Source organism: Balaenoptera physalus, assembly GCF_965194825.1.
Source record: "Balaenoptera physalus genome assembly, chromosome: 1".
NCBI classification, from domain to species: domain Eukaryota; kingdom Metazoa; phylum Chordata; class Mammalia; order Artiodactyla; family Balaenopteridae; genus Balaenoptera; species Balaenoptera physalus.
In genome coordinates, this window is record NC_138882.1 from 131,562,350 (window position 1) to 131,586,150 (window position 23,801).

The 23,801-nt window shown below is 40.1% G+C and overlaps 1 protein-coding gene across 3 annotated transcripts in view; it reads left to right on the plus strand.

The window, feature by feature from the left end:
• Positions 1 to 18,719, plus strand: part of ERICH3 (glutamate rich 3) — a 118,360-nt gene extending 99,641 nt beyond the window's left edge. For 2 of the 3 annotated variants that reach the window (XM_082418763.1, XM_082418764.1), the window contains exons 13-15: positions 8,112 to 8,237; positions 13,250 to 15,627; positions 16,290 to 18,719. In XM_082418763.1, coding sequence (XP_082274889.1) covers positions 8,112 to 8,237; positions 13,250 to 15,609 — 2,486 coding nt within the window. In that variant the 3' untranslated portion in view covers positions 15,610 to 15,627; positions 16,290 to 18,719. The remainder of the gene's footprint in view (positions 1 to 8,111; positions 8,238 to 13,249; positions 15,628 to 16,289) is intronic. The other variant, XM_082418765.1, reaches the window with a different exon arrangement.
• Positions 18,720 to 23,801: the final 5,082 nt, after the last annotated feature.

Genomic DNA, 23,801 nt, shown 5'->3' on the forward strand with positions numbered 1-23,801 from the left:
AACAAAGTGAATCAGCTGTACATATACATATATCCCCATATCTCCTCCCTCTTGCATCTCCCTCCCACCCTCCATATCCCACCCCTCTAGGTGGACACAAAACACTGAGGTGATCTTCCTGTGCTATGCAGCTGCTTCCCACTAGCAATCTGTTTTACCTTTGGTAGTGTATATATGTTCATGCTACTCTCTCACTTCGTTTCAGCTTACCCTTCCCCCTCCCCGTGTCCTCAAGTCCATTCTCTATGTCTGTGTCTTTATTCCTGTCCTGCCCCTAGGTTCTTCAGAACCATTTATTTTTTTTAGATTCCATATATATGTGTTAGCATAAGGTATTTGTTTTTCTCTTTCTGACTTACTTCACTCTGTATGACAGTCTCTAGGTCCATCCACCTTACTACAAATAACTCAATTTTGTTTCTTTTTATGGCTGAGCAGTATTCCACTGTATATATGTGCCACATCTTCTTTATCCATTCATCTATCAATGGACACTTAGGTTGCTTCCATGTCCTGGCTATTGTAAGAAGAGCTGCAATGAACATTGTGGTACATGACTCCTTTTGAATTATGGTTTTCTCAGGGTATATGCCCAGTAGTGGGATTGCTTGGTTGTATGGTAGTTCTATTTTTAGCTTTTTGAGGACCCTCCATACTGTTCTCCATACTGGTTGTATCAATTTACATTCCCACCAACAGTGCAAGAGGGTTCCCTTTTCTCCACAGCCTCTCAAGCATTTACTGTTTGTAGATTTTTTGATGATGGCCATTCTGACTTGTGTGAGGTGATACTTCATTGTAGTTTTGATTTGCATTTCTCTAATGATTAGTGATGTTGAGCATCCTTTCATGTGTTTGTTGGCAATTTGTATATCTTCTTTGGAGAAATGTCTATTTAGTTCTTCTGCCCATTTTTGGTTTTGGTTGTTTGATTTTTTGATATTGAGCTGCTTGTATATTTTGGAGATTAATCCTTTGTCAGTTGCTTCGTTTGCAAATATTTTCTCCCATTCTGAGGGCTGTCTTTTCATCTTGTTTATGGTTTCCTTTGCTGTGCAAAAGCTTTTAAATTTCATTGGGTCCCATTTGTTTATTTTGTTTTTATTTCCATTTCTCTAGGAGGTGGGTCAAAAAGGATCTTGCTGTGATTTATGTCATGGAGTGTTCTGCCTATGTTTTCCTCTAAGGGTTTTATAGTGTCTGGCCTTACATTTAGGTCTTTAATCCATTTTGAGTTTATTTTTGTGTATGGTGTTTGTTAGGGAGTGTTCTAATATCATTCTTTTACACGTAGCTGTCCAGTTTTCCCAGCACCACTTATTGAAGAGGCTGTGTTTTCTCCATTGTATATTCTTGCCTCCTTTATCAAAGATAAGGTGACCATATGTGCGTGGGTGTGTCTCTGGGCTTTCTATCCTGTTCCAGTGATCTGTATTTCTGTTTTTGTGCCAGTACCATACTGTCTTGATTACTGTAGCTTTGTAGTGTAGTCTGGATTCTGAGAGCCTGATTCCTCCAGCTCCGTTTTTCTTTCTCAAGATTGCTCTGGCTATTCGGGGTCTTTTGTGTTTCCATGCAAATTGTGAAATTTTTTGTTCTAGTTCTGTAAAGAATGCCATTGGTAGTTTGACAGGGATTGCATTGAATCTGTAGATTGCTTTGGGTAGTAGAGTCATTTTCACAATGTTGATTCTTCCAATCCAAGAATGTGGTATATCTCTCCATCTGTTTGTATCATCTTTAATTTCTTTCTTCAGTGTCTTATAGTTTTCTGCATACAGGTCTTTTGTCTCCTTAGGTAGGTTTATTCCTAGATATTTTATTCTTTTTGTTGAAATGGTAAATGGGAGTGTTTCCTTAATTTCTCTTTCAGATTTTTCATCATTAGTGTATAGAAATGCATGAGATTTCTGTGCATTAATTTTATATCCTGCTACTTTACCAAATTCATTATTTAGCTCAAGCAGTTTTCTGGTAGCATCTTTAGGATTCTCTATGTATAGTATCATGTCATCTGCGAACAGTGACAGCTTTACTTATTCTTTTCTGATTTGGATTCCTTTTATTTCTTTTTCTCTGATTGCTGTGGCTAAAACTTCCAAAACTATGTTGAATAATAGTGGTGAGAGTGGGCAACCTTGTCTGGTTCCTGATCTTAGTGGACATGGTTTCAGCTTTTCACCATTGAGAATGATGTTGGCTGTGGGCTTGTCATATATGGCCTTTATTATGTTGAGCTAAGTTCCCTATATGCCTACTTTCTGGAGGGTTTTTATCAAAAATTGGTGTTGAATTTTGTCGAAAGCTTTTCCTGCATCTATTGAGATGATCATGTGGTTTTTCTCCTTCAATTTGTTAATATGGTTTATCACATTGATTGATTTGAATATATTGAAGAATTCTTGCATTCCTGGGATAAATCCCACTGGATCATGGTGTACGATCCTTTTAATGTGCTCTTGGATTCTGTTTGCTAGTATTTTGTTGAGGAGTTTTGCATCTATGTTCGTCACTGATATTGGCCTGTGTTTTCTTTTTTTGTGACATCTTTGTTTGGTTTTGGTTTCAGGGTGATGGTGGCCTCGTAGAATGAGTTTGGGAGTGTTCCTCCCTCTGCTATATTTTGGAAGAGTTTGAGAAGGACAGGTGTTAGCTCTTCTCTAAATGTTTGATAGAATTTGCCTGTGAAGCCATCTGGTCCTGGGTTTTTGTTTGTTGGAAGATTTTAAATCAGAGTCTCAATTTCAGTGCTTGTGATTGGTCGGTTTATATTTTCTGTTTCTTCCTGGTTCAGTCTCAGAAAGTTGTGCTTTTCTAAGAATTTGTCCATTTCTTCCAGGTTGTCCATTTTATTGGCATATAGTTGCTTGTGGTAATCTCTCATGATTCTGTGTATTTCTGCAGTGTCAGTTGTTACTTCTCCTTTTTCATTTCTAATTCTAATGATTTGAATTTCTCCCTTTTTTTCTTGATGAGTCTGGCTAATGGTTTATCAATTTTGTTTATCTTCTCAAAGAACCAGCTTTTAGTTTTATTGATCTTTGCTATTGTTTCCTTCATTTCTGTTTCATTTATTTCTGATCTGATCTTTATGATTTCTTTCCTTCTGCTAACTTTTGGGGTTTTTTGTTCTTCTTTCTGTAATTGCTTTAGGTGTAAGGTTAGGTTGTTTATTTGAGATGTTTCTTGTTTCTTGATGTAGGATTGTATTGATATAAACTTCCCTCCTAGAACTGGTTTTGCTGCATCCCATAGGTTTTGGGTCGTCGTGTTTTCATTGTCATTTGTTTCTAGGTATTTTTAAATTTCCTCTTTGATTTCTTCAGTGATCTCTTGGTTATTTAGTAGTGTATTGTTTAGCCTCCATGTGTTTGTATTTTTTACAGATTTTTTCCTGTAATTGATATCTAGTCTCATAGCATTGTGGTCTGAAAAGATACTTGATACGATTTCAATATTCTTAAATTTACCAAGGCTTGATTTGTGACCCAAGGTATGATCTATCCTGGAGAATGTTCCATGAGCACTTGAGAAGAAAGTGTATTCTGTTGTTTTTGGATGGAATGTCCTATAAATATCAATTAAGGCCATATTGTTTAATGTTTCATTTAAAGCTTGTGTTTTCTTATTTATTTTCATTTTGAATGATCTGTCCATTGGTGAAAGTGGGGTGTTAAAGTCCCCTACTATGACTGTGTTACTGTCAATTTCCCCTTTTATGGCTGTTAGCATTTGCCTTATGTATTGAAGTTCTCCTATGTTGGGTGCATAAATATTTACAATTGTTGTATCTTCTTGGATTCATCCCTTGATCATTCGGTAGTGTCCTTCTTTGTCTCTTGTAATAGTCTTTATTTTAAAGTCTATTTTGTGTGATATGAGAATTGCTACTCCAGCTTTCTTTTGATTTCCATTTGCATGGAATATCTTTTTCCATCCCCTCACTTTCAGTCTGTATGTGTCCCTAGGTCTGAAGTGGGTCTCCTGTAGACAGCCTATATACAGGTCTTGTTTTTTGTCCATTCAGCCAATGTATGTCTTTTGGTTGGAGCATTTAATCCATTTACATTTAAGGTAATTATTGATATGTATTTTCCTATTACCATTTTCTTAATTGTTTTGGGTTTGTCATTGTAAGTCTTTTCCTTTTCTTGTGTTTCCTGCCTAGAGAAGTTCCTTTCGCATTTGTTGTAGAGCTGGTTTGGTGGTGCTGAATTCTCTTAGCTTTTCCTTATCTGTAAAGGTGTTAATTTCTCCATTGAATCTGAATGAGATCCTTGCTGGGTAGAGTAATCTTGGTTGTAGGTTCTTCCCTTTCATCACTTTAAATATGTCCTGCCACTCCCTTTTGGCTTGCAGAGTTTCTTCCAAAAGATCAGCTGTTAACGTTATGGGGATTCCCTTGTATGTTAATTGTTGTTTTTCCCTTGCTGCTTTTAATATTTTTTCTTTGTATTATTTTTTGATAGTTTGATTAATATGTGTCTTAGAGTCTTTCTCCTTGGATTTATCCTGTATGGGACTCTCTGAGCTTCCTGGACTTGATTGACTATTTCCTTACCCATATCAGGGAAGCTGTCAACTATAATCTCTACAAATATTTTCTCAATCCCTTTTTTTTTCTCTTCCTCTTCTGGGACCCCTATGATTCAAATGTAGGTGCATTTAATGTTGTCCCAAAGGTCTGTGAGATTGTCCTCAATTCTTTCCATTCTTTTTTCTTTATTCTGTTGTGCGGTAGTTATTTCCACTATTTTCTCTTCCATGTCACTTATCCATTCTTCTGCCTCAGTTATTCTTCTTAGCATGTTTTAAGATGGGAACAATTTGTGTAGTTTCAAAGCAAGCAGAGGAGAGGGAATGAATTTAGAAAGCTTGCCTACAAATATTGCAAACCATATCCTTGCTACCACTTTTCAATAAATTATCAAATTTAAAAAGAATTGGTAGAAATTGAAAACTGTCAGCAATAGTACAGGGACATAAGGCCTCTCATCATTATAGGTGAAATTGTTAATTGATACCTCCTTTTTTGAAGTACATAGAGAAACATATATCAAAAGCTTCTAAAAATTATCATGCTCTTGGACCCAGAAATTCCAGTTCCAACAATTTATCCTAAGGCAATAGTCAGAAATAATAAAATAATTATAAGTAGTATTTTAAGTAGCTTTATAATCACAAAAATGGTAATAATTCAATATTTAACACTAGGCAGTTGGTTAGCCAAATTTTGGTAAAACCTTATTAGAATATTCTGTGCAGTTATTGAAGAATAGTTCTTATTTAATGATATGTGGATATAGTCACAATATATTGCTAAATGAATAAAATGGGATACAAAATGTCATCTAACTGAGAGTAAAAAAATACTTAGAAATCTTCCAAAATATTAACTAGTATTTGTTTCTGAGTGGTGAAACTAGGATATTTTTGTTTTCTTCTCTGTACTTTTTATCGTTTCAAGCTTTAAGTAGTGAATATGTACTATTTTCATATTTTGGGAAAGTACAATGTATATATTATTTTAAAATATGTTTGTTTCATAATAAAAGAAGCTCACATTGGAATGCAATAATATTTTGGTATTTTAAAAACATCTTGAAATATCCTATATCATTTGAGTGGAAAAAGTATTTCTCTGTGAAATTCTCTGTTTGAGCCTCTTCCATTTTGCTACAAATGCTGTGGGAACTGACAACTCTCTTTGCTTTTAATGGTCATCTTTATAGCAAGGTGAAGGAGCGGAGCCTTGAGGGATGAAGGGCTAAATAGATAGAGGAAACAGGGTGATGTGTCACATTGCTGGCATGGGAGTCTCAGCATGCATAGTCCTCCTTTACTGTAGGTGGAAAACGGTCAAAGTTAGACAGTGGCCAAGGTCTTGCTTTTAAGTTTCAGTTTCAGAAGAACATCTGAGAAAAAAATGACCAAGTGAGGTATTTTCTGATCTCACACCTAATAAATCCTTAATGCTCAGGCCAGTGTCCCATTCTTGCTGAATCTGAAGCAGGCAGCACCAAACTGTCCAGGCTCTCATTGACTTCCAAAGCCTAACCCTCCAGGGGCAAGCCAGCTGATGTGGGCAAGTGGTGATTACAGTCCTGAGACAGAAAGATTACATGCTTCAGGCAATTCTGAGTGAGTTGTAATTTTCAGATTATGCTAGTACTGTTTGGCTTCTTAGAATAGTCTTTTGGTTCAGTAGCTGCTAATTGTTTATTATTACTATTATTTTTGTAAACCATATGGAAAAAATTTTCAATTGACGTATAATTGACATACAGCATTATATTAATTTTAGGTGTACAACATAATGATTCAATATTTGTAAAATAAACCATATTTCTTTTTAGCCTGTGGACTACTTGGGGGAGAAACCTAGATGTCCTGTTGGCTCTGATGAAACAAAGCTTCAGTAATTGATACCAAATCAGGCTTCCTCCCACCCTCCTGCCTACCATCCTTGGGATTTCTATTGCTTAGTCAGCAAAGCAGATTTATACACAAAGACCTAAAACACTGTTTATTTAAGCTCTCTAGTTATACAGTGCTGTGGGTAAGATGATATTTAAATTATAGGTACTGTGTTATAAAGTTACTAAAGGTTGGCTTGGTTTTAAAAAATTCAAATATAACCTAAGTTTCATGAGTTGATGTCATCTTTAAATTATTGTAAAAGACTTTTTTTATTTGGTGTATTGGATGAATGAGGAAAACTGATGTTCAAAACATTTTTTAAAGAGAATACATTGGAACTATGTGATGCACCTCTTTTCATTTCCATGTTTGTTCTCTTAAGATTAGTATAGTTAAGTCATTCCATTTTTTCTCCAAAAGCCACATGAGGCAGATATTTCACTATTTGTTTCCAAACACAGAGGGATCAGTAAGTAACTAACTGCTCCTTAGCAATTCACCTTAAACTGAGCAAGGGACCACATTCTAGTTGTGTTTTTTCTTGAAGTACAGTCTTTGGACCAAATTGCTCAGAATATCTGAGAGGAAAGAAAGCAAGAAAGGAAGAGAGAAGGTAGGTAGAGAAGGAAAGGGAGAGATAGAGAGCAAGGGAGGGAGGGAGGGAGGGATGAAAGGGTATTTTGGAGAAACTGTGCTCTTATCTAGGAGGGCAAATCTAGGTCTAGTGTTATTTGAGTGAGCTTTTGTTAACCAGGGGGCGGCATAATGTAAGATGTCAGGGATTTAGAGACACAGGTCATCAGATGTAGACAGGGATGTGCCAGACACTAAAGACAAAGTTAATGGATATTAAAGTGTTGTCGAGAGTTATCAGGTTGGGCAATAATACTTATAATAGACATGCTCATCATTTCATCATCTATTATTATTTATTAAGTGCTCAGGCACTTGCTAATAAGTGAAATATAAGCATGTTCTACACGTATTATTTCATTTAATCCTCCCAATGTAACCACTGAGTAGATATCTCTTTTTCACAGATTGGTAAACTGAGGCTTAGGCTTAGGACGAAGAACTTACCCAAGCTGACACAGTTAGTATGGGACTTGAACTTCTTAGGTCTTTGTGTTCCTAAAGTTCAGTGCTAGTAGTCAGCTGCAGATAACAGGAATCTCTACAACAGCTTTTACTGTCAAATTTATAGGAATCATGCAATAGCTTTTTGGCTCTGTTCACATGGAGTGAGTATTGGGGTCAAATCACTAAAATCTGCTAATGGATGAAATGCTTATAGTATAGTCAGTTCTGGTAGTTTTAGAAATCTAATAGAACAGTGATGATTGGGATAATAAAAGCCATAACACGTTTCTAAAAAGCAAAAGGCAACTAAACTCCTTTCCAGTCATCTCATTGCATGTGTATTTGGCAAATCCATCACTGCTTCTGGCTGTTGCCTTTTTTGTTTTAATGCAAGTATTTCTTTGCATGGATTTCTTTACTTCATGATCTTCTATTGTGTTTTCTTTTTGAAATCATAGCTTGAACTCTGTTTAATCTTAATAAATGTTAAAAACAGGGTCATATTTTAATGTGAATGATTTTAAATTAATTCCACTTTCTGCTGTTCCACTTACAATGTTCCCATGACCTGTTTTTAACACATTTTGATATTTTATATGGTCTCCAATCAGTTGGATGGGTAGTAGCTGAAGCTGTGGGTCCTGGCTGCCACTGCCACTATGACTCTGAGTCTGGTGTTAGCAGTGCAGACAGAGGAGAGAAGCACTCAAGGAAGGTGGAGATTGACACAGGTGCAGGTAAGGGCACATCGTTACCTAGGAAAGACCTTGAGAAATCCTCTGCAAAAGACAGTGCTGTTTCCATCTTTCATCTTCCTATCCTTGTTTCCTCCTTCTACCAGCTTTATTTTCTTTTCAACTAGTGAATATGATGGCAGGAGGTGGAGGCATTAAGGGGAGCTTTGGAGCTGACAGCAGATATGAAAGTTATCATTCTTTCTTGAATACAGTGGTGCTTAGAATTTTTTAAAAAAGGACTTCAGATAATGAAAAATACTGGTAGGGATTTTCAGACCAGTCTTATTTCTTAGCCTGCCTCCCAGTTAGCTGACCAGGTAGGTGGATATACCTAACTGACCCATTGGAGACATGAAGAGACCAGGCACATTTCATGATGATTTACTTGAACTCCTTATTTTATAAAACTCGGGAAGTATTCATTGCCATCAGCAGATGACCTGGCTCTTGGTGATGAGTACTCCAGCCGCAAGAGTGCGCATTAGAGTGACTCAACAGGCCATGACTCATACATATCTGGTCAAACAGCCCGTGTCCTTGAAATCAGGTTTCCCTATATTTAGTGGATGACTTTTAAAAAGCACCCTGATTTGAATACACGCATGTGTGTGTGGCAGTTGGCGGGGGGAGAGTGATTCATTTTATTCCTCATATGGTCACATTACCCCCGCCTCCAATTTTTAATAACAGGCATCAAGCACTGAGAGGTATTTGAGATTTCACTCTATTATCAAGTAAATAAGTTAGCCAGCCACAGTTGCATCAGAAGACACAAGACTCCTGGGTCAGAGAAAAAGGACTTTATTACTCACAACAAATAGAAGCAGCCAGACGATTTGCACTTGTGCTGGTTCCCTGAGCTCCCGTTCCCCCGGGGCAATGTGGAGAGGACCAGGTGACACTTGAACTTGCAGTGGGCTGAGTTGCAGAAGGACACTGAGCTTCGAGAATCCAAATCTTTCGTAATGGGAGTTCAACCAGAGGAGTTCTAGTGTACCTCCCCAAACTTCTGCAATGCAGGTAGAGTAGTTGTTGTCTATTAAATCCAATTCAAGCAAGAAAATATCATACATTGTACGCAGTGGGAGGGGAGTGTGTAAGGAAGATTTGTTAGGGCTTCCTGTGTGCCAGGCACTGTGCTAAGCATGTTATGGTTTACTCTCACAAGGATTCTGTGAGTCAAGTGTTGCTTTTCCCGTTTTATGGGTAAGAGAATGAAGGCTTAGAGAAGTGTTATTTCCCAAGTTCGTACAACTATGTGGCAGAGCTGGCATTCTCACCCAGGTCTGCCTGACTCCCAAGTACACACTCAGCCACTAAATCAGATTTCCCCTGTTTGTGAACATTGCTCACTTTCTTATATTCATTATTTTTTTTCCCCAAAAGCCCATGAGGTTGCTATCAAAACCATGTCGTATTTTTGTACTGATATTTCTTAGAAGGGCTTCAATTACTCTTTCTCCTTTGCTTCAGAAATGTCATGTCTGACTCCCCTGTGTATGTGTGTGTGTGTGTGTGTGTGTGTGTGCGTGCATGTAATAGCTCAGCTGGATGCCATTAGCACTTTCTCTCCTAGAATTTAGGCATAGTATATTATTACATGGTGGCTAGGCAATTTTATTACCCTGTATTCCTGAATGTTCTTTAATTCCATAAATTTAGAGGCCAGCTTAGCAAAACAGAGGACTTTCTTTAAACATTTTTCATTATTGACTTTTTTTTTAAACATCTTTATTGGAGTATAATTGCTTTACAATGATGTGTTAGTTTCTGCTGTATAACAAAGTAAGTCAGCTATACGTATACATACATCCCCATATCTCCTCCCTCTTGTGTCTCCCTCACACACTCCCTATCCCACCCCTCTAGGTGGACACAAAGCACCGAGCTGATCTCCCTGTGCTATGCGGCTACTTCCTACCAGCTATCTATTTTACATTTGGTAGTGTATATATGTCAATGCCACTTTCTCACTTCATCCCAGCTTACCCTTCCCCCTCACCATGTCCTCAAGTCCATTCTCTACGTCTGCGTCTTTATTCTTGTCCTGCCCCTAGGTTCTTCAGAACCATTTTTTTTTTAGATTCCAGATATATGTGTTAGCATACAGTATTTGTTTTTCTCTTTCTGACTTACTTCACTATGTATGACAGTCTCTAGGTCCATCCACCTCACTACAAATAATTCAATTTCGTTTCTTTTCATGGCTGAGTAATATTCCATTGTATATATGTGCCACATCTTCTTTATGCATTCATCTGTCGATGGACACTTAGGTTGCTTCCATGTCCTGGCTATTGTAAATAGAGCTCCAATGAACATTGTGGTACATGACTCTTTTTGAATTATGGTTTTCTCAGGGTATATGCCCAGTAGTGGGATTGCTGGGTTGTATGGTAGCTCTATTCTTAGTTTTTTAAGGAACGTCCATACTGTTCTCCATAGTGGCTGTATCAATTGACATTCCCACCAACAGTGCAAGAGGGTTCCCTTTTCTCCACACCCTCTCCAGCACTTACTGTTTGTAGATTTTTTGATGATGGCCATTCTGACTGGTGTGAGGTGATACCTCATTGTAGTTTTGATGTGCATTTCTCTAATGATTAGTGATGTTGAGCTTCCTTTCATGTGTTTGTTGGCAATCTGTATATCTTCTTTGGAGAAATGTCTATTTAGGTCTTCTGCCCATTTTTGGATTGGGTTGTTTGTTTTTTTGATATTGAGCTCCATGTGCTGCTTGTAAATTTCGGAGATTAATCCTTTGTCAGTTGCTTCATTTGCAAATATTTCCTCTCATTCTGAGGGTTGTCTTTTCATCTTTTTTATGTTTTCCTTTGCTGTGCAAAAGCTTTTAAGTTTCATTAGGTCCCATTTGTCTACTTTTGTTTTTATTTCCATTTCTCTAGGAGGTGGGTCAAAAAGGATCTTGCTGTGATTTATGTCATAGAGTGTTCTGCGTATGTTTTCCTCTAAGAGTTTGATAGTGTCTGGCCTTACATTTAGGTCTTTAATCCATTTTGAGTTTATTTTTGTGTATGGTGTTAGGGAGTGTTCTAATTTAATTCATTTACATGTAGGTGTCCAGTTTTCCCAGCACCGCTTATTGAAGAGGCTGTCTTTTCTCCATTGTATATTCTTGCCTCCTTTATCAAAGATTAGGTGACCATATATGCGTGGATTTATCTCTGGGCTTTCTATCTTGTTGCATTGATCTATATTTCTGTTTTTGTGCCAGTACCATACTGTCTTGATTACTGTAGCTTTGTAGTATAGTCTGAAGTCAGGGAGCCTGATTCCTCTGACAACTTTTTAATATACTTTCATGCAGGAATTTGAATAACAACACATATACTACTAAAGGGACTTGACACATTGTTGTTCCTCATGGTTTTCATTTGCTTTGAATCCAGTAATAATCTGTAACAAAATAAAACAAACTGTATTCTTTCAAGTGAATTGGCTCCATGTTCTCTGAGTGAGCATTTGGTTCTATATTTAGTAAATAACTGCTGTGATATGCTGAGGACCCCCTATAAAAGTCAACACCACCCCCGCTGATAGACCTCACATTTCTATGTTACTCATTCGAATAAAGTTACCTTCCAAATACATTTTTAAAGGAAATGTAATATCTGCTGTTATTGTCTTACTTCAAAATGTTATTTTAATAGTCGGCAAGAGGCCAAGGGAAGGCAACAAAGGACAGCCAGGTGCGGTGTTAGGAGAGGAACTGGAGTTATAAGACATTCCCAGATGGGGTATCAGAATAGGGATGAAGTGAGTAAGATCAGGGCTTTAGGTTTCTGGGAGATTGTTGGTGATGGGGTGGGGGTGAGATGGCTATCCAAAAGGGCAAGCAATAGAAAAAATGTGAGGAAGACACACTTGCCTGCTTTTTAAATTTATATAATTTGGAGGTTGACACCCTGGTTTTATAACTTCTTATTTTACAGCACCTAGTCCAGTGTGTTTTACAAATGAAAAAGATTAGATTGATAGAAAGCATTGAGATGACCATTTTAGAAGCTATCTCCCTAAGTATTATTCTGCAGTTGGAAAATTTAAATGCTTTGGGTATTTGGCCTGAAATGCCTTTATTTATTTTGCATGGATCATTGCAACAGAAATACATGTAGTTGCTAAATAATAAGAAATCTATTTGAAGCCTTCTAAGAAACATATTGAACTTGTATTTATTGAAGTATAAAAGCTAGAACACCCAGATTTGCAGGAAATTATGGATGAGAACTTATGAAATACTTCAAGTAGGTTATTTATGTTGAAAATTGTCCCAGACTACAAAGTCTTGTCTTGCTCTGTGATCCTGTTTTGCCAAAGGCAAATCAGTTTCTGAATGTAGATGGGAGGTATTCTGACCTATAATACAAATTTGTGTCTTTAGTAAAAAGTCTTACCTTGAACTACAAAGTTATTTGATGATTATATCTAGATATAGTAGCTTTAATGGGAGTAATGTATGGGATAATGATCAGCTCACATTGTATTATGATTCTGTTGCTAAATGCCCATATGAGTACAAGAAACATACGCTAACAGGCATATTATGGTGCTATAGGGAACAATGATTCTTAAGATTAAGTCCTCACTATTTTCCTTGTTGCATAATTTTTTTCTGCATGTCCTAATATTTCAAATGAAAGTGGGATATGTGTGTGTGTGTGCGTGTGACAGAGAGAGAGAAAGAGAGAGATTTTATTATTTTAAGACATGGACTTTTTGTTTGTTTTCAACATTTCTGATGTTCAATTTTCCTTTAATACCAACGTGCCCATTAAATTTGATACCATTTCTTTTCATCACAAAAAGCCATCGTTAAATCATGGTACATGTTATAGTCAATGGCATCCTAGAACCAAGAAAATGTTGTATAGATAATATAAGTAGCCCCTTGATATTATATATAAATATCTCTTATATATCTAAGATTTTTTGTAATATCTCCTCCCTGCACCTTGATTAAAGTAACCTTGATTTCTAACCTTATTTTATAGCACCGAACAGGAATTTAGTGGTGGAGGAAAGGGCAGCACTCAGCTCAAACAAGGAATCCAAGCAAGTTGCATCAGAAGAGCATACACTGGAGAAGAAAGACGCAGTGGAGGAAGATGAAGGTCCCCAACACAGGGATGCTGACACAGAAGAAAAAGGGGATGCAGCGCCGTGGGGAAAAGCAGGGGTTCATGAGGTTCCCTTGGGGCAGTGGAAGCCAACAGTAGAGCAGCCGGCATTAGTAGGACAGTTTACAGAGGAAAGTAATATCCCTCAGGGCGTAGTAGGTGGGGCAGAGGCAGAAGCAGAAGGGGATAGAAGGCCACAAAAAGAGGGGTTAGACCCCAGAGGACGAGAGGCAGCAAGAGATTCTGGAGGTCTGAGTGAAGGCGCGGCTTCCGAGGAGCAGGCCTTGAAGCAGACGGTGCTGGAGGCGGACACGGCAGCTTCCGACGGGGAGCAGGGTGAGGGGAAGGCCGTGCTTACAAGCCAGGCAGCAGCCCTGAAGTCACAGAGCGCTCAGGAGGCAGCGGCCCTGAGAGAGGCGGCGAGGCCGGAGGAGGGAGAGCCTGGGGGAGCGGCTGTGAGCGGGGCCGGGCCTGCACAGCCAGGTGTGGAGGACAGTGAGAGGGAAGCGTCCACAGACCTAGAGGACGTGGGACCCGGAGAAGACGCTACATCCGAGAGAGAGGAGGGTTTAGAAGAGGCCATACTGCGGGGAGAGGAGCCAGCCAGGGAGAGGGGGGCAGTTCTGGGAAGGGAAACGCCCTTGAGCTCCTCGACTTCTGTGAAGGCCCAGGCAACTCGGACGGGGGTGTTGGAGGACAGCCTCGAGGGACTTCGTAAGGACCCTGTGGAAAGGGAGGGGGTTGAGGTGGAGTCAGAGTCTGAGACGGAAGATGAGAGGAAAGAAGTGTCACCTGAGGAATTAGATGCAGCGCGCGAGAGAAGGACAGCTGAGAGGCCGAAGCCACCTCTGGGGGAAACCGAATCCGAGAGAGAAGCGGTAACAAGGACAAGGGCGCTTCAGGATGAAGACACTTTAGAAGAAGAGCAAAAGTTGCAAGAGGAAGAGGGGGAACCCATGAAGGAAGTAAGACCCGAGGAAGAGACACAAGCCCCCCAGAATGACACAGAGCATGATGCTGAGGTTGAAGCAGCCATGCGGGCGTCTGAACTGACTGGAGACGCAGGGCCGCGAGGGGAGGCTTCACTGAGAGAGAGAGAGGTGACCTTGTCTGAAGCATGCCCTGGATTTGAAGAGTCCCTGGAAGACACAACGGTTTGGGGGAAAGAAGGAGGAGGAAGACTGAGAGAAGCTGGAGACACAGGGCCCAGAGGCAGAGCAGAGCTGCTCGTGGGGGAGAGCGTGGCCCCCGCAGGGCAGGACGGGGGTCCGAGGCCTGCAGGAGGCGGGATGTCAGGAGCTCCCGAAAGCGAGCCCTCGGGGAAGGCGCAGACACCCGGGGCTGCCGGCGAGGCCCGGGAGTGCGCAGCCAAAGATCAAGCCAGCCTGATGGGCTGGGAGGGGAGGGATAAAGAAGGGCCTTTACAGGGGCCACAGGGAGTGGCTGTCCCAGCCATGATCCAAGAAGATGCTCCCGAGGGAGACTCCACCGTGGCAGGAAAGTTGAGTGAAGAAGTGATGGATGAGGGCCCAGAGGAGGCGGCGGAGGAAGAGTGCGCTCTGGGGGTAGGGCTGATGAAGAGCGGGGCCACCGAGGGGGACGGGGGCTTGCGGGCCGTGGCTGCAGCTGGGGAAGATGGCCACCAAGGAGGAGCGGCCGGACCAGCCGCAGAGCGGGAGGCGTCGGCAGGTTCAAAGCCAGCTGCGGGGCAAACAGAAGCACGTGAAGCCCCCTCCTTTTCAGATGTGGCAGGGGAGGAAAGCTGGCACAGAGTGGGTGAGACACTAGGAGAAACGGCAGCTGCAGAGAAGGTGGTTGTCGAGGAAAGAGCGCTGAGCGGGGAGGAGGTGCCCGCGACCGAGGAGGCGACAGTGACTTGGGAGACGGAGGCTGCGGTCGAGGCTCCAGGGGAACCTTCTGACCTGGAAGGGAGGGCCCCACTGCCAGCGCCGGCTCTGGAGGGAGGGGAAGCTAAACCCACACAGGAGGCGGAGTCCGTGGGAGAGGAGGCAGGGACGCGGAGCCCTGAGGAGGGGCAGGAGTCGGGGGCAGCTGAAGAATTCAGACCAGGATTATCCCAAGAGAGCGGGTCAGAGCCCAGGAGAGAGAGTGCACGGGACGCAGGAACACTCCCCGGAAAGCCCGATTGCACTGGGACCCAAGAGAAGCAAGAGCATGCAGTGCACAGAGGAAGTGAAGACCCAGATGTTTCGCTGAACCACAGGAAGGCCTAAGAGCCTTCGCGGCTGATGGTGAGTTTAAGCCTGACCTGTCTGCAGGATTAAACAGATCCCCCCACCTGGGGTCTCCTCCCCTTTGGGTTGGCTCATGCCTTTCTCAGTGTCTGCACACACACACGCTTCAAGTCTGGGCTGCTGAGCCCCAAGCCCATCAGGACGGGGGGCTGGGTGAGACGGACAGGGTGGCCAAAGCCACACAGGGACCAGTCTCTATTCCCTTTGCAGCTCTAAGTCACAGCCCCTGTCTTTGCAAGCACAGCTGTCTGAAGCAGTGAGATCCTCCTTGCCTCCCTTACAGGGCCCCAGAGATGGGTACAGAGGAGAGCGTGTGCCACAGGGACAGGTCACAGGAGGAGAGGCTTAAACTCTATTCCAGAATTAATTTCCCTTTGTGATTGTCTGCCTTTAAATGGGCTCTATGTCTCCATTCTGCACTTTTGTGAAGTTTAATAAATATATATAGCATATATCTGTAACATATGTTAAAATATTTAAAACGTGTTAAAATATATATATAGATGTAAAATATTGAAGATTGTAACTAAAGACCAAAATTATTTCCAACATTTCCTCGTGTTCCGGCTATTCCCTTGATGCCCTCGTATCCTTAGCGCCTGGTTGCTACTATCCTGACTGACTATATTCAGAGTTCTATCCTTTTTCTTATTTTTCAGGATATTTTCAAGACGTCTTCTGGAAGACTTAGGGCGGAGGAGAAGGATCACCTGAGCATCTCACCAGGACTTTAGATTTTTTTTTTTTTAACATCTTTATTGGCGTGTAATTGCTTTACAATGGTGTTTTAGTTTCTGCTGTATAACAAAGTGAATCAGCTAATGAGGACTTTAGATTTTATCTTTTTTTGGTTTTTTAAATCCCTGTGCTTGTCTGAGCAGTTCCCAGTCGGCCAATGCTGGTCTGTAGCACCTCAAGTACCTTGAGAAGAGCTGCTCAGACGCTCCCTGGGGTGCCGGTTCCTAATGGAGGACTGGGAGGCTGATACCTAAGTCTACATAGTTAACATGTCTACATTCAAATCAAATTGATAGTTTTCAAATGTTTGACTTTTACCAAAGATTACCTGAAAGTCCCAGTCCTGACGTCTGGGGTTTGTTTAAATTCCTTTTAATTTATAATCACATATTAGTTCCAGTTTCATACATGGGCGATTTATTTACAATCTCTGGCTTTGGCTGTGAAAATGAGCTCTAAACGTCCTTCCCGGTATACTCAGTGCTAAAGATTGCTCCAGACCTGTAAGTCCTTCCAGAAAAGGATTCCATGGCATGTCTATTCACTTACACTTAGAAATAATCATGCTTTCTATTTATGCCAGATGAGTAATTTTAAGTGTAAATCTTGTTTCAAATTGCCCTTTGTTTTTGCATGTTTCCGTAGTCTTGCTTTCTGAGGTAGACAGGTAAATGCTTGTGGCATTTCATTCCTGGGGGCCTTATTTATAGGGCCACTCAATTTAAATCAATGTAGTAAATAATTTAGCTGCGTAAAATGAGTAACAATCATTATAGCAGGTAAACATTGCACATCAGTCCATTACCAACATTCTAGACTCTAGACTCTGGCTGGTGTCATTCAATGGAAAAGAAACTTGGATTAAATTAGCATACTGCTCACCTTCCAAAGTTCTGTTATTTCAAACCTCTGAACTAACCCTGCAGTGCATTGCAAATCCACGGTCACAACTTCTTTCTAAATTACCCCTGCCCCCATATCACTAGGAATAGTTGTGTATCAGTGTGCCCCTTGGGGATTTTGATTTCCTTGTGATATCTTTCTTTGTTCATGTGCCAGTGCCCCAAAGGGCACATATGTTTGGCCATCTTTTCATTATGTGAGGAGGTGAAAGAAAATGTCCTAAAGCAGTGATTCTCCAGTTATGCTACACATTAGACTTTCATGGGGCACTTTCATGAATGATTCAATCCCTGGCCTTACCCCAGAGATTCAGATCGAATTAGTTTTAGATGGGTGTAGGCATCAGTTTTTTGTTTTGTTTTGTTTTTTAATTCTTCAGTTGGTTTTACTATGTAGGCAAAATTGAGAACTGCTGCCCTAATCATTATACAATCCATACTGGCTGCCCTGCGTCCCTAAGGACCAGGCATATTATCTTTATTTTTTTTTTTATCTTTATAGATGTGTTTCATTTTAATAAAGGAGTCATTCAGTGATCAAAGGTATAATGGACCAGTGGTTCTCACAACGTGGTCCCTTGATCAGGATATCAGCATCACCCAGAACTGTTCCAAATACAAATTCCTGCCTTCATCTCATACCCATTAAATTGGAGACTCAGTGGGTGAGGCAGAGCCATTGGTGTTCTAACAAGCCCTCTGGGTAATTCTGATGTACCCTCTAGTCTGAAAACTGCTGTCATGGACTATTGATTGTTTTAGGATTGGTCTCAGTTGGAAAATGGATTGCAGAAGCATTGTGTACTTTGTCTCTCTTTCTGTCTCTCTTTTACCATCTGTCTCTCTTCTCTCTTTTTCTTTTTTCTCTATGCAATGGTACTCACTCTAAAAGTGATGACCTCAACTTTAAACTCATTTTTATTGGGAATGTAATGATATATATGTGAAGTCCTTCAGCCCCACCCCCTACTGAGGACAAGCATCTCTCATGGCACATCATAGATCTCCATTGTCTTACATTTTATGAGTGGATTTCATCTACATTATATCCAATTTCATTTATTACTGAGCTGTATTACTGTGGCGTTCTACAGTATTTTTTCACTGCTCTCAACCTCATTGCTACAGAGCACTTTGCATACATAGCACCTTATGGGAAAGATTGTAAACTTGTTAATTTCATTGAAGAATGAGTTTTGTACAATGTGCTAAATGGAAATTGCATTGGATTATTTTTATATTTAACACATTCCATCAAAACATTCTGTAAAATTATACTACAGTCTGCATGTGGGTTTAACTGTGAAATTCAGTGTTGTGATAGTTCGATGAAGTGAATTCTTTCTCTGCAAATACTATATTGATAAAATTATTTTATGTTCGACTGAACTGATTATTTATCCTAGTTTCGTTATTAAAAGCATAAATAAACCATATGTTTACAGATAAGACATGAATGGTCCTTTATAAATAAGACTAGACTTTTAAAATCTTCTTTGTCCTTTCCTTAGAAAATTTAAGCTCCATAGAGTAGAGCAGAGAGAATTATTTTCATTGGGCTGTATTTTTTGAATATATGTGTTTATATTGACTGCGTTCATATATGTCTTTTCACAGACATGGAATAATATCAGAGAGGAAAATTGTTATCATTATTTCATAGATAAGTAAATAGAAGCTCAGTTAAGTGGCTTGTCTAAAATTATGGTCAATCTCATGTCTTCTAACTCCAAACTCTGACTTTTTTTATCACATAAACTTCCTTCTAGGAAGAAGAATATTAAATAGATACTAAGATGCTAAATGTGAATCTCTACATATTTTTGTTTACTTGTAGAAGTAAAAATCAAATCTCATGCATGAATCTTTTATCGATAAGAAAGGGATTATAGTTCCAGTCATTATTGATCAAAGAATATGATAGATTATTTAAATAATTCAAGAGAGGAATAGACAACCAAAGTAAAGATAGGCAGAATGAGGTTATTTGAATTTCTTGAGTTAAGCCTTTCCTATGGCTTTGTAAAGTCTTGTGTTGTAAATTTAAATTACAGTTGAGTAGTTTAAAACTTCTAAGATCAATAATTTTGCCACAATGACTGCCATTGGAAATCATTATTTGAGAAAAGAAAAGAAGGCTGTAAAAAAGATGCATCTAGCGTGTGAAGTATTCCAACAGCTTCAAGGACTGTGGCCCTTGAGAGGCCACTTCTGACCTGGGGTAATATTTTCTTCTAGTCTCCTATACCACCTGTGTCATTTGAAAGATATTCCCAGTTGTCGTGGCCAGCAGCAAGAGGTACAAAGAACAGGGAAATAAATACAGCTGGAATTCTTTAAAAGTTGCTGTCAAACTCACCCTTTTTTTCCCCCTTTATTATGTTTTCTCCTTCCCTCTAATATCATGCCCTGTAACAGGAAAACTATGCTCTTTAAAATAACAGAAAACAAACTCTACGATAAAATGCTGGATGTTTGAGAATGCACATTCCCTTTGAAATTCCTATCAGAAGTCTCAGACTGTTTAATAATCTTTGCAACCTTGTAATATTTTGGAGTGATGCAAACCCCATTTTTTACTAGGGAAAATGAGGTACACAGAGATACCTGAAATAGATAAGCTGATACCAAAGAATATATAAGAACTAGCTCTCTGTCTCCTTTGTCAAATGTTTCCTGGTCCTATTAAATATCTGCTTATGATTAAAGGGCATAGGAAGGACAAAATTATAGGAGAAATCTCGCACTTGTTCAGGAGCTTGGTGCTAATGTGACACAGAGACCCTCAAGCTGGTGTGGGTGTACCTCTGAGGGGAGATGAAGCTTTTCAGGGGATCCACTGCTAAGGCTACTTTGTAGACGTCAACCTCCATATGTACTTTTGTCATAAAATGGACCTGTCTGAGAGCTAGCCTGCAGTCAAGGCTAATCTCCCTTTTGCCAATCTCCCATTCTCTCTTCATAATAGAGACCAACTCTTCATCCGTTTACCAATTTTACTATGTTGTCTCTGGGATGACACAAATGACAAAGGAACGATTTGAAATATGGGGCAGATATTGAGAAAGGGAATGACCTTAATGGCTGGTTAATAAATCCTTCTGCAAGTCAAGTGGTTTTCAAATCTTTGTTTTCAAGAACATTAAATTAGGACCTAATTGACTTGTCAGCTGATAAGCCACTTAAATCATTTTTGGTATTTCATCAGTCCGTGATTTTTTGCAGAACATACAGTCAAAACTACTGAAGATAGTATATATTTCAGGTTTTGCAGGACATACAGTCAAAACTACTCAATCCTGACATTTCAGGGCAAAAGCAGCCATAGACAATACTTAAACAAATAGGTGTGTAAACTTTATTTACAAAGAAAGGTGGACTGCCAAATTTTGCCCGAGGACTGTAGTTTGCTAACCTGTGCTTTTGAAAAGCAATCAGCTTCCATAACTATGGAGACTAATCCTCACCGGCAACTCCCCAATCCCCCCCATTTCGTATGCCACAGAAATTTCAGTTTTCAAAAATGTGCCTTAGTCACAAAAGTTTGGAAACAACTGGCACAAAGGAACTAATTGCCCTTTCACTCCTCGGTGGAATAAGAATGATTTATTACAATCTTCCTCTCTTTTTAAGACTATTATTAAACAGCTTCACTTTAGCCAGGTTTTCAATCTCTCCTTCCACACCGTCACCATCTTCTCCAGTCCATCTGTTAGAATGCAAGTGTGAGATGTTGTGAGGAAGAGAAAAGGAACTGTAGAGTTGTGACAATTACATTTCCTGTTACACAGGCTGACTTGTTGTGCAATAGAATGTCAGCTCCATGAGAGAAGAGACATGGTCTGCTCTGGTCCATGTTCAATTCCCTGTGTCAAGAGCAGTGGCTGCACATGGCACACACTCAATAAATATCTGGTAAAAGGATGACTAACAGCTAAAATGCAGAGGTAATGCTGTTACAGGTTCTGGAAATTTTTAAGCCTAAATTTAATTGATGTTGATAGGATGCAGGGAGTATCTGAATTTGTGGACTGAAGAGAAAATGGTCATTATTTTCATAAAACGTTAGAGGTAATAGGGACCCTGGAGATCAAAAGTTCCACGAGCACCTCTGTAGGTATCAGACTGAGAAAGCAGAGACCCAGCGGGTCTGAGGAATAGGTTACACACTGGTGAGGGACAAAACAGGATTGCAACTCCTATCTTTAGAGCTTATTTCACTTCACAATGCTGCTCCTCATTAGTCAGATTTTCTTGTTAGAGGTACAGAATCCCAATTTCTAATCAAATTCACTCTCTAAAACTTGGTGTTTTTTCAGTTTTGTTTTTTAGAACAGCTAATTTTGTTCTTGCTTTGCAAATGCTGAAATACAAGTTTTCAAATGTCGCTTAAGTGAAATATTTTGGTCGTCTGAATTACAGATGTCCTGAGGTTTGTCATTGCCTGTTTATAATCCCCAGTGAGAATGCAAAAATTTATGGTTAGAGACAGCAGAAGCACCACATACTAGTTATTTTATGCATACACGGGCGCATGCGTGTGCACACACACACCTGCCATTGATTAATTTAAAGAAAAGAAAATCTTTGAAAATGAATGGAAACTCTCCCCACTGAACTAATCATAATGTTAGTGGCTCCCTACTAAGCACAGAACTCTCCAGTAGAATTCAACAAATTACAAACCTATCTAAGCATAAACAAATCAGCTTAACAAACTCAAATCTGAATCACTGGTTCTCAAATTTGGCTGCACCTTAGAATTCCCCGGAGGAGATTTTTTTAATCTCTGGGGGTGAAGTTTGGGCAACAGGACTTAAAAAAAATCTCCCCAGGTGATTACTATTTGGAGCCAAGGCTTTTCTCCACAGATCTCAATTCTGAATAACTACTGAGATTAAAAGGTAGATGTTAATGTGATTTCAGAAGCCTAATTTAAATCGGTATAATACAACCTAACACATTATGCTTTTACTATTTTATTCATTTTATTCTTTTACTCATTAAGCCTCACAATGCTATGAGGAAGGTACTATTAGCCCCATTTTATAGGTGATGAAACGGAGACACAAAAAGAAGTAACATATTCAAGTTGTAAAGCTAGGAAGTGTCACAGATGGGGTTTAACCCAGAAAAAAAATGGCTCCATCTGGAGCAGGAGTTCTCTAAGTTTAGCTTTGAATTAGAATCACCTGGAAGGCCTTTTAAATTTGAAGGTGCTGGGTCCCACTCCTAGAATTTCCAATTAATTAGGGCTGTACGGCACCCGAGAATCTGCATTTCTAACAAATCCCCACATGCTGCTGATGTTGTTGAGCCAGGGACCAGACCTTGAGAAGCTAGAGTTCAAACTGTGTTTTAAAAAGGCCACCAGGTGACACTGATGCACGCTGAGCTGTGAGAACCAGCGTTCTCAAATGTTCTCAGCCTGGGCTGCACATTAGAACTCACTGGGAGGTTTTGAAAAATCCTGACGTCCAGACTGCACCCAGACCATTAGAATCTCTGGGCGTAGGACTGGGTACCAGTCTCTTTTAAAGCTCCCCGTGCAGCTGGGGTAGAGAACCACTGCTTTAGAGTCTACTCTCTTAGCCAGAACTTTGAGTCCTGCGCTTCACACCACAAAGATGAGGCCTTCCAACACACAGTACCACTACAATTGCAAGGATAATGCTGGAATCATTTTCTGTTGCCCGAGAGGCTGTATTTGAGTCATACCCTATTAGACTACAATAAATATCCTTCTCTTCGCTGCTGAGGCCTCTTCTAGAGGGGATTGCTTCTCAATGGCAATTAGATTCTGTTATTTTCAAATCTTAATATCCATTTGCAAAGTGTAAGATCTGTGAAGCTGAGTCTCAGTAGATTTGTGGCTGATTAGCCTCTGGACAGCCATGGAGAGTTGAGTGCCACTTCTCAGTAGAAGAACTTGTGCTCCTGGCATTCCTAGCCCATGTGTCTTCTAAGGCTCAGTGCACTTTCCAATCCTTGAAAAGGATTGTGCACCTTGAGCCACCCAAGTCAAGGGGTTGCCTCTCAACTGAGCACCTCTAACCAGTGTGATAAATAGCTCCACACCTGTCCAGTCCACACCTGGCAGACAGGTGCCTCAGTTGATCCTAAGGGGTTGGGAAAGGACTAAATCACAGATCATATTCACTTTGCCTCTCAACATTTATGTCCAGGGAAAATCAGAGTATAATGAACAAGAACGATTTGAAGAGAACCAACAAAGAGAAAAATAAATTAGATAAGGATAGCCTTGAGGGAAAGAGGCAGAAAGGGACAGAGGCAGTCTCCATTCTACCTGTTGGTATATAATAGTGTTTTCCGCTTATAGGTTACTATCACACGTACCTTGCATTGTTCTCATGAAGTAGAATCTAGTGGCAAACAGAAGAAGATAGGGCAGGTACAGTTGGCCCTCTGTAGCTCATTGTACCTGCCCTATCTTCTGTTCCGCATCTGCAGATTCAACCAATGGCAGATCGAAAATATTTTTTAAAATATTGCAGCTCTATTTACAATAGC